At 71.1% G+C, this 10,967-nt stretch overlaps 1 protein-coding gene across 1 annotated transcript; it reads left to right on the forward strand.

The window, feature by feature from the left end:
- The first annotated feature begins 1,481 nt into the window (after positions 1-1,481).
- Positions 1,482-9,335, forward strand: FGFR3 (fibroblast growth factor receptor 3). The gene is given in 17 exon segments (XM_054688142.1): positions 1,482-1,767; positions 1,851-1,904; positions 2,915-3,084; positions 3,205-3,328; positions 3,405-3,595; positions 4,329-4,479; positions 5,526-5,716; positions 5,904-6,049; positions 6,227-6,348; positions 6,422-6,532; positions 6,814-7,004; positions 7,097-7,219; positions 7,295-7,365; positions 7,454-7,488; positions 7,491-7,590; positions 7,660-7,765; positions 7,834-9,335. Coding segments are annotated over 17 exon segments (2,355 nt in total). The 3' UTR covers positions 8,017-9,335.
- The last annotated feature ends 1,632 nt before the right edge of the window (positions 9,336-10,967 follow it).

The raw sequence follows: 10,967 nt of genomic DNA on the forward strand, positions 1-10,967 counted from the left end.
GTGTGGCCTGCCCAGCACTGCCCGCAACCTGGTGGACGTCAGTCCTGGCAGTGGCCGGGTGGGGGTCTGGCCCTGCTTTCACAGGCTTCAGCACTCTGGCTGCGGCGCGGACCTGGGGCCCTCAGCCGCACGGGGGGACTGAGGCCGAGGGCTGCTGGCGAGGAGACCAGCGTCCCGGAGCTGGCCTGGGGCGCCCTGTGCTGGAGTGGGCCTGGGGGCTGAGGGACCACCAAGAGCTGCCGCTGCCCTAGCGCTGTGATCAGGGGGACAGGGTTAGGGACCCTGAAGGGGGTGCTGAGAGCCCACGGCATGGGGGGGCTGGCTGGCAAGTCCCCGCTGCCTCCAGCACAGTCAGACCCTGGCTCTTCGGGCTGCTCTGGGCCTGTCCCTCTGGGCCCCACCTCCTGCCATTGGTCCCAGGCTCAGGTGTGGGCGCTGCCCTTCTCAGCCCCGGGGTGGGGTCGCAGGGCACCTGGCAGGGCAGGTGGGGGAGCCCTTGGCCCCATCCCCCCACACCTGTGGAGTGGCCGGTTTTCCTCCAGGCTCCTCTGAACTGAAATGAGCGCTGTGGGGACAGCTTGACCTGCAGCCCGCCCAGGCCAGCCGGACCCACACTCTGCCCTCGGGCCAGCGCCTGGCCTGAGGTCACCCCACTGGCCTGCTTCTGGCCTTCTGGGGGCCTTGGTCAACGCCTGACCCTGGTGGTCCCCGCGGGACACAGCCGCCAGGCCTGGGGCCCAGGACCTCCTGACTGGGGACTCCAGGGGTGCAGACTCTTTGGACACCATGGGGACAAGCAGGGGGTTGTGAGGACACTGAGAGTGGGGGTGGAACCTGTCTGGGGGGCCAGGGGCTGGCGTGGCTAGAGCGGGCAGCTGGGCCCTCGAATCTAGGCCGTGTGTCGGCCAGAATGACAAGTATCGGCACAACTGACCCAGCTGGGCCTGGGGAGGGAGGCTGCCCGGTGGGACCACCCACCCTTTCCCTGGGCCCCAAGCCCAGGCTGCCCTCCCGCGCTGCACATTGTCTGGCCTGGCGAGGCCCGGTGAGGGCCGGCAGTGCGGCACTGGGCCTCTGGGCCTTACTGGCCCCTTGGGAGCTGGGCAGCCTCTGGGCAGCAGCTCCCAGCCTGGATCTAGCTTTAGCACCTGCAGGGCCAAGACCCTCCCTTGCCTATGTCCTGGGGGTCCTGGCCCCCGCCCACTGGCCTGTGAGGCCCGCTGACCAGACCCGGTGCTCCCCCTCTGGCTCTAAGCCCCTGGCCGTGTGTCCTCAGACTTAGCCCAAGGCTGACCGAACCTCCCAGGTCAGGGACGGGGCACTCCGTGCGGGGCCGGGCTGAGGGCCAGGCCTCTCGGGTGGGCGGCCTCTGGGCCACTGCTGGCCCCGGGTGTAGGGCAGCAAGCTCAGTGCAGGGGGACAAGCCCGTGACCCCTTGGACAGCAGACCCAGTGGCCACGCAGCCCAGGGTGGCCCCTCACATGCCCCTCTCCGCAGAGGCCTCGGGGCCGGAGCCGGGCATCCAGGAGCAGCTGGTCTTTGGCAGCGGTGACACCGTGCGGCTGAGCTGCCCCGTGCCGGCAGGCGTCCCTGTAGGACCCACCATCTGGGTCAAGGACGGGGCGGGGCTGGTGCCCTCGGCCCGCGTCCTGGTGGGGTCGCAGCAGCTGCAGGTGCTCAATGCCTCCCAGGAGGACGCCGGGGCCTACAGCTGCCGGCAGCGGCTCACCCAGCGTGCCCTGTGCCGCTTCCGCGTGCGGGTGGCAGGTGGGTGGCGCCCCCCCCCGGGGGTCAGTGGGAGGGGGAGCGGCTGGGACACGACCTGGGCCGACCTACCCCTTGCCCGGCAGAGGCCCCGTCCTCGGGAGACGACGAAGATGGAGAGGACGAGACGGAAGACGCAGGTGAGCCCCTCTGCGGTGGGGGTGCCAGCGGGCGGGAGGGTGCTGGTGGGGAGACCGCAGCGGGGGCGGGGCTAGGGTGGAGCAGGCGGCAGCCTTGCCCAGCCTTGTGGGAGGGTGAGGGAGGAGGTGGGTATAGGGTTTGGGGGCTTCAGAGGCTAGATGTGTAGGGGGGTGGGGGCAGGCCCCAGGGAGCGAGCCAGCACGGCGTGAGGCTCTGCCGGGGTGGCTCCAGGGCCGGGCTGGGGGCCCGTCGTCCCTTTGCCCTTTGGCTTCCAGGAAGCTCGGCCAAGTTCTGGCCCAGTACTCGGGGCCCCCCGCGGGTGCAGGCTGCTGGGGTTCCTGCCCTGAGACTCCGGTCTGAGGGCCACAACCTCAGCCTCCCTGAGGGCACGGTCCAGGCGCTGAGCCGTTGGTCTCGTCCCTGGGCACAGCCTGCTGGACTCTCCGGTCACCTGGGTCTCCACCTGGGAGGCGTCTGCCTATACTGTCCACCTGGGCTCCTACAGGCAGCGTCTGGAGCAGCGAGGTCACAGGGAGGGGCTGCCCACAGGGAGGGGCTGCCCGGGGGGCCCCTGCAGCCTCCCCAAAGGAGGAGAAAAACCAGTCTGGCCATGGGGGGTGGGGCAGCCTGGAAGACAGGTGGGGCACCCCGCCCCCACACCTGTCAGGCCATGGTGGCAGCGCAGGGTCTCAGCCACTCCAGGGCACTTCCCGAGCAACACCCCCCCCGCCCCTCACCGCGCCACTGTCCACTTGGTGGGCTGGGCCAGCTGGGCAGGGGGCCTCTGCCTCTGCTGGCCAGGCCTGCCCCATCTGTGCCCCGGGGTGGGTGCCCACCTGGACTTACTCACCCTGGAGGGGCCAAGTCCTGACAATGCAGCAGGCGGGGAGCCTCGAAAACCAGTTTCCGCACCCCAAGGGGAAACTGAGGCACAGTGGGCACAGTGGGGAGGCTGGGCACAGTGGGGAGCTCAGGCGATCATGGTCTTCACCAGTCCCTTGGCCATCAGGGGCCCCTTTCTGGACGCGGCCTGAGCGGATGGACAAGAAGCTGCTGGCTGTGCCGGCCGCCAACACCGTGCGCTTCCGCTGCCCGGCCGCCGGCAACCCCACCCCGTCCATCTCCTGGCTGAAGAACGGCAAGGAGTTCCGGGGCGAGCACCGCATCGGGGGCATCAAGGTGGGGCGGTGGGTGGCCGCGGCGTCGGGCACAGGGCTGGGGTGCTGTGGGGTCCGGACCCGGGCGGGGGGTCGCGGGGTCCAGGGTCTGCGAGCTCACCCCCGCCTGCCTGCCCTGCAGCTGCGGCACCAGCAGTGGAGCCTGGTCATGGAGAGCGTGGTGCCCTCGGACCGCGGCAACTACACGTGCATCGTGGAGAACAAGTTCGGCAGCATCCAGCAGACCTACATGCTGGACGTGCTGGGTGAGGCCCGGCGGCGGGCGGCGGGCGGCGGCGGGCGGGAGGCTGCGTCCAGCCACTGAGTCCGCCTGCCCCGCAGAGCGCTCCCCGCACCGGCCCATCCTGCAGGCGGGGCTGCCGGCCAACCAGACGGCGGTGCTGGGCAGCGACGTGGAGTTCCAGTGCAAGGTGTACAGCGACGCGCAGCCCCACATCCAGTGGCTGAAGCATGTGGAGGTGAACGGCAGCAAGGTGGGGCCCGACGGCACCCCGTACGTCACGGTGCTCAAGGTGGGTGCTGCTGCGGGCCCCTGGGCGCCCAGACCGGGAGGGCAGCCCTTGGGGTAATAGGAGGGGGCTGGGCGGCTTGGACCGCTTAGGGGAGAAAGTGGCCTTGGGGATGGTCCCGTGGGCAGAGGGGGTGGCCCAGACGGCGCTCAAGTCTGCGGCGTGCCTGCGCGAGGGGCCACTTTGGCCCTGGAGGGGGCAGAAGACTCTCTGGGGTGGGCTCTACCTCCAGGGCCCAGGACCACCGGGGCAGCCAGCCCCCCCAGGGGCCCAGGGCAGGGTGGCGGCCACCCCGCCTGCCTCCTCCACCCTCAGGGCCAGGACAGCGGCGGGGTTCCCGCGGCACGGGTGGGGGCCGCCTGGGCTCTTGCAACACTGGTTACGGAACAAAGAGAAACATCTGTTTAGAGCCGAGCCGGCCGGGGCGGGAGCAGGCCCGGGGCTGAGTGCGGGCCAGGCCAGCCCAGAGGCCAGGGCCCCGGCTGCTCCGCCCGTGTGGGAGCACCCAGGGTGAGCAGGGCCCAGGCTGGCCGGCCCGGCCCGGCCCGGCCCGGCAGGCGGGGCCTCTCTGGGGGAGCCCGCGGCGGCCGGACACAGGGTCCCGCCCGCCGAGCCACAGCCACCACCGTGCGCCCGGCGGCCCTCCGCCGGCGGCCCTCCGCTCCCGCCTGAGCTGGGCCTCGTCCATGGTGGGCGGCTGCCACGGGCGCCTGAGCCCGGTCTCTTGTCCCCGCAGTCCTGGATCAGTGAGAGTGTGGAGGCTGACGCGCGCCTCCGCCTGGCCAATGTGTCCGAGCGCGACGGGGGCGAGTACCTCTGTCGAGCCACCAATTTCATAGGCGTGGCTGAGAAGGCCTTTTGGCTGCGTGTGCACGAGCCCCGAGCAGGTAACGACTCTGTCCCACGCCTGCCTGGCACGCAGAGCTGCAGCTCCGACACCCTGGCCAGCGCCCGCCTGCACGCCCCTGCTCGCTCCCACCCCAGCCCGCGCCCGGACGCGGCCACTCTGCACCGCCAGCCCCTCTGGCCTCCGCTGTGACCGCCTGCTTGGGCCCCGGCCCTGCCGACCCGCCCTCCCCAGCCCGGCCTGCGCACCTGCCCTCCACGCCCGCGCCCACCGCCGCCTCTCTGGCGCCCTGCCACTCTGCCCCCGCCTGTCTGCCTGCTGCCCGCCCGGCGTCGCGCTAACCCCGCATGCGCGTCTGCACGGCCGCGCGCCTGGCACTCACCTGGGACAGAGGACTCGCCGGTGGAGGGACGGCTTCGGCTCGGTGTGGACGCACAGGCGGAGGACGCGGCCCGGCCATGGCGGTGGTGGCGGCAGCGGCGTTTTCCTTGCAGTCCGGCTGGACCGTCGCCGAGTGGACTGGCTTGGTGCCCATGGGTGCTGGCGCGTGCCTATCGTGCTCTGTTCTCTCTTTGTAGACGGCGGGCGCTAACACCACCGACAAGGAGCTAGAGGTTCTGTCCTTGCGCAATGTCACCTTTGAGGATGCGGGGGAGTACACGTGTCTGGCGGGCAATTCTATCGGGTTTTCCCATCACTCTGCGTGGCTGGTGGTGCTCCCAGGTACCGGTCCTGCTGCTGCTCCGCTGCGCCTGGGCTGCTGGCTCGGGACACACCAACGCCGCCGGGGATAGGAGGGCCAGAGCCTCCCTGCGCGGGGCTCCCATGGGCCCCGAGGCCACAGCCCAGGCGGCGGCGTTGGCGTCTCCCTGGGTGGCGGGGTGAGGTGCTGCTGGCCCGCTGGGCTCCTTCTCTCTTGGGCCTGCCTCTGACTCGGCGCTTCCAACTGCAGGGCCCTGATGTGTGGGCCTCGGGGCCTCACCGCCCCACCGGCCGGGGTGTGGCCCCGCCTGCCCCCACTGTGCCTCCGGCTCCCGCCGGGGGTGCCTGTGAGCTGGCCAGGCCCCGACGCCCGTGTCTTTGCAGCCGAGGAGGAGCTGGTGGAGGCGGGAGAGGCCGGTGGCGTGTACGCGGGCGTCCTCAGCTACGGGGCCGGCTTCCTCCTCTTCGTCCTGGTGGTGGCTGCCGTGGTGCTCTGCCGCCTGCACAGGCCGCCCAAGAAGGGCCTGGGCTCGCCCGCGGTGCACAGAGTCTCCCGCTTCCCGCTCAAGCGACAGGTAACAGCAGATCCCCGCGCCGCGCTGTGCCGGCTCCCATGGGCACCACGGTACTGAGGCCCCTGCCCCGGGACGGCAGCCGGCTGGAGGGCCTGGCCTTGTTTATGAGGTCGCTGTGTGGATCTGGGGTACCCCCGGGGTGCCCGGCCTGGAGTGCAGCCCCGACCTGCCCCTGCGCCCCAAGCAGGTGTCCCTGGAGTCCGACTCGTCCATGAACTCCAACACCCCCCTGGTGCGCGTCGCCCGCCTGTCCTCGGGGGAGGGCCCTGCGCTGGCCAATGTCTCAGAGCTGGAGCTGCCTGCCGACCCCAAGTGGGAGCTGTCCCGGGCCCGGTCAGTGTGGAAGGGGCTGGGCATGTTGGGGGGGCCCCGGTGGAGCACTGGGTGGGCACCACGCTGGACCGGCCCTTGGGGGCCGCTGGGGCGAGGCCGGCAGGGCGGGAGCGAGCGACTTGCCACAAGCTGGTCTCTGGCCCCGCTGCCTGTGACGCTGCCCTTGCCCGTTGCCAGGCTGACCCTGGGCAAGCCCCTTGGGGAGGGCTGCTTCGGCCAGGTGGTCATGGCGGAGGCGGTTGGCATTGACAAGGACCGGGCGGCCAGGCCCGTCACCGTGGCGGTGAAGATGCTGAAAGGTGAGCGCCGGGCCGCGGTGGGGGCTTCGGGCTGCGCGGTGGACACTGGCCTGACCGCCACACCGCTGCGCAGACGACGCCACTGACAAGGACCTGTCGGACCTGGTGTCGGAGATGGAGATGATGAAGATGATCGGCAAGCACAAGAACATCATCAACCTGCTGGGGGCCTGCACGCAGGGCGGTGGGTGTGGGCGGGGCGGGGCCCGGGGCGGGGCGGGGCCTCCGAGCAGGGCGGGGGTGAGTGGGCGTGCCCTGCGGGTGACGGGCGGGGCTGGGTCGGGCAGGGCGGGGCTCTGCTTGGACAGTGGGCGTGGCCTACGAGCGGGGCGGTGGGCTGAGGGGGCGGGGCCTAGGGCTGGGCGGGGCTGAGGGGCGGGGCCTAGGCCTGGGCGGGGCTGAGGGGCGGGGCCTGGGCAGGTGGGGGCGCCCCCGCTCGCCCCCGCTGAGGCGCGCGCCCCGCAGGGCCCCTGTACGTGCTGGTGGAGTACGCGGCCAAGGGCAACCTGCGCGAGTACCTGCGCGCGCGCCGGCCGCCGGGCATGGACTACTCCTTCGACACGTGCAAGCTGCCCGAGGAGCAGCTGACCTTCAAGGACCTGGTGTCCTGCGCCTACCAGGTGGCGCGCGGCATGGAGTACCTGGCCTCGCAGAAGGTGCGTGCGCGGGGCGCGCCCGCCCCCCGCCCCCCGCCCGCCGCCCCCCGCCCGCGCTCACCCCGCCCGCCCGCCCGCCCGCCCGCCCCCAGTGCATCCACCGGGACCTGGCGGCCCGCAACGTGCTGGTGACCGAGGACAACGTGATGAAGATCGCGGACTTCGGGCTGGCCCGCGACGTGCACAACCTGGACTACTACAAGAAGACCACCAACGTGAGCGCGCGGCCGGGGGGCGGGGGGCGCGGGCCCGGGGCGCCCACCCACCGCGCCGTCCTCCGCCCCCCGCAGGGCCGGCTGCCCGTCAAGTGGATGGCGCCCGAGGCCCTGTTCGACCGCGTCTACACCCACCAGAGCGACGTGTACGTGGCGCCCCTGGGCACCTCCGTGGGCGGGGCCGGGGGGCGCGGCCCGCAGGTGGGCCGCCGCTGACCGGGCCCGCCCCCGCAGCTGGTCCTTTGGGGTCCTGCTCTGGGAGACCTTCACCCTGGGGGCTCGCCGTACCCCGGCATCCCCGTGGAGGAGCTGTTCAAGCTGCTGCGGGAGGGCCACCGCATGGACAAGCCGGCCAACTGCACGCACGACCTGTGAGTGCCGGCCCCCCGCCCCCGCGCGCCCCCGCCCGCCCCGAGCGGCGCTGACCCCCCGCCGCGCAGGTACATGATCATGCGGGAGTGCTGGCACGCGGCGCCGTCCCAGAGGCCCACCTTCAAGCAGCTGGTGGAGGACCTGGACCGCATCCTCACCGTGACGTCGACCGACGTGAGCGCGCCCCGGGCCGCCCTGGGGGGGGGCCGGCGAGGCCGGAGCGCTGACCCCTGCCCCCGCAGGAGTACCTGGACCTGTCGGTGCCCTTCGAGCAGTACTCGCCGGGCGGCCAGGACACCCCCAGCTCCGGCTCCTCGGGGGACGACTCCGTGTTTGCCCACGACCTGCTGTCCCCGCGTCCCCTGGCAGCGGGGGCCCTAGGACGTGAAGGGCTGCCGGCCTGCGGCCGAGCCCCACCAATGTGAGCGTGGACCCCAGCTTCCCTCCTGCTGCTGCTGCTGCTGCTGGTGTGTGGTCCACCGGGCGCCAGCCCGGCGGGGACCTGGGTGGACAGGCGGATGGAGACGCTGCGTGTCCCTGCGCGCCCCTCAGGCCGGTGCTGGGCCCCTGGCCCACCTGCTGTAAATGACCTCCTGGCCGCCGTGCCCGCCAGCACCAGGGGGACCGAATGTAGAATGTAAGGGTTCCTCCCAGGGGTCCCCTCCCAGGCCCCCTCGTCCCCTGACACCCGCAGAAGAACCGGCGGGCTGGCCCCCAGCGCCCAAAGCTGGGCCTGCAGGAAGCCCCGTGTGCACCTCCCTCACACGCTGGCTCCGGGGGTGTCTGCACACAGCCCCCCCTCCCCCCTCCCCCGTGCCCCTCGGAGACTGACATTACGGGTACCTGAAGGCGGAGCCTTTAACTTCTATGGGAAAGGTTTATTCCAGAAACGGTGTACATTTATATAAATAGACGCGCGCACGTGGCGCGCACATAGGTATATATATAAAAATATCTATATGGGGGGAGAGAGGCTGGCCAGCAGAGGCCCGGCCTGCCAGGGCAGCCCCATGGGGGCTTCCTGACCCCACGGCTCTGTGGAGCAGATTGGACCTGGGCCCGCCCGTGGGTGAAGTCATTTACAGACCGCCAGGCCCCACCTGCTGCCCACCAAGCTTCCAGCCTGAGCTTCGAAGTAGTAACAGCGAGGGAGCCGCCGAGGACGCGGCAGCCCCTGGCCGGAGCCGGCCCCGCACACTCCGGGGCCGTAGTGGGGGTGGCGAGTCCAGGGGGGACACTATTTCCTTTGGCTTTCTGCAGGGGATTCAATTCTATAGGATTTTTCTTTAGGAGACTTATTTTTTGGACTTCAAAGCCGCCTGGTGTCTCCTGTACGCTGGTTAACTGCCACGTGTCCAGGCAGGAGGCGTGCAGGGAGGGGCGGGCCGGGCAGGGTTCAGAGGTTACTAGATGTTACAGTTTATATATATCTATATAATTTATTGAGTTTTTACGAGATGTACTCACTGTAGGTTTAACACTTCTTACGCAACGCTTCTAGACGTTTCCACCCTGACCACTGCCTGTCAAAGCTTGGGTGAGCGCCCGCGCGTCAGCTCTGCCTCTGTGACGCCGTTGCAGTGGCTGTCCTCTGCGGTCAGCCGGCCCGCCGGGCCGGGGTGCCAGGAGGGCCGGTTCTCAGGCACCCGGCCCGTGCTGGCCCGAGGCGGCAGATTTGCTTCCCCCAAAATAAAGAGACAGCTGGTTCAGATGCCTGTCCCCTTTTTGCCTCCTGCGCCAGGGTCCCGGGCACTGTCCTGCTGCCCACGGTGACAGGCCTGTCCTCTGTCCCAGAAGAGGGAGCGGGGGCTGCAGCCACTTATTGCAGCTCCCCAAGGGTTCCCCCTCGGTCTCGACTGCTGGGTCAAGGCAAAACCTAGCTGAGGGCCAGGGGTTCCAGGAGGCTCCCCTGCGGAGCCCGCGACAGCTGTGGCCTGTCTGGTTGCTGAGGGCCGGGAGCGCGGGCATTGCATTGCGGTGTTCAGGCGTGGAGCGGTGGCAACCCAGAAGGAAGGGCTTGGGCTGCTCCCCAGCTCATGAAGCCCAGGTGGACTCAGGTCATGTCCAGGCACCACACCAGCTCAGGCCTCACCCCTCCCCAAGTCAGTAGTCTCCCCATCACAGAGCTGCCTGTAGGAAAAGTCCTTGTGTCAGTGCCCTGACACCCCATCAGAGGCCTCAGCGTTGTCGACACTGGTCGCACCCCTGCTCTGGTGGCTCCTCTGTCCCCATCGTGGGCTCCACTGTGCCCCCTGCGTGCCATGGCACCTGTGCCTTTGCAGATGTGTCCCCACCCCCCAGTGACAGGTCTGGCCCACTCTGCTCTGCCGTTAACATCAGGGCAAAGAGCAGGACTTCCACATGGCAGTGGCAGGGTAAGTCCAGGAGGGCTTCCTGGAGGAGGTGTCAGTGTCCAGGCCATTGGGGACGCCACAGAGCTCCACTGCTGGGCTGCAGTGTATCTTCTGAGGCATTTACTACCCCTTGCATGTTCGCTGTACCCTCTGGGTGAGGGGCTGGGCCTGCTTTCTGGGTCCCAGAGGGCCTGCTTGCAAAACCACCACCATTCAGGTAAGTGGTCTGCCTCCCCGCCTCCAGCCTGCCCCCGGCCCTCTGTGTCCAGCGCGCCAGGTGCCGGCGGCGAGGGCCTGAGGGTCCGGGCCCCTGCTGGAGGGCGCCGGCGGAGCGGCGGGAGTCGGGGCGCCAGAGCGGGCCGGGGGCGCCCTCTGGCGCGGGCTGCAGCGGGGCGGCCGGGCTCGGGGCGCGCTCGGGACACCGAGGGACCCGGCGCCCCCGCAAGGCCGGCCCCCAGGGCTGCAACTGCGCCCCGGGCGAGGGGCCGGTCCCAAGAGGGATGCACCAGCCCGGCGCGAGGCGGGCGGGCCGCGCGCTGTGGGGCGCCCCGCCCGGCCCTCGCCCGACGGCTCCTCGGCTCCCCCCGCGCCTCGCGCCCGCCGCCGCCTTCCCCAGCCCGCGGGGGCCCGGGCCGCTGCCCAGGGGGAGCCTCCTCGCCCCCGGCCGCGCGTCCCCACCCTCCTGCCCGGCCAGGCGGGCTGGCCGGACGCTCCGCGGTCTGGGCGGGGTTCCGGGGCGGCCGCCCGCGGCACCTCCGGCTGTTTCCACGGAGACCAGCTGGTCTCTTCGGGGTCTGGTCGCGGGGCGTCCGCTTGAGGGAGTCCGCCAAGCCCGGGGGAGGCCGGCCGTCCGGGCACGCCGGGGACCGCTCCGCGCCGGCCTTCGGGGGGCCCAGGAGCCCTGCCCGCCGCGGGCGCGGCTCCGGGTCAGGAGGCGCGAGGCCCGGCCGGCTCGGGAGCCCGGGGAGCTGGCCCTCATGGGGGAGTCGGCCCGCGCCAGCCGGCTCCGGGGCGCCCTCGCA

This window comes from Talpa occidentalis, unplaced genomic scaffold (genome assembly GCF_014898055.3).
Source record: "Talpa occidentalis isolate TD23 unplaced genomic scaffold, MPIMG_talOcc4v2.1 talOcc4.6, whole genome shotgun sequence".
Classification (NCBI taxonomy): domain Eukaryota; kingdom Metazoa; phylum Chordata; class Mammalia; order Eulipotyphla; family Talpidae; genus Talpa; species Talpa occidentalis.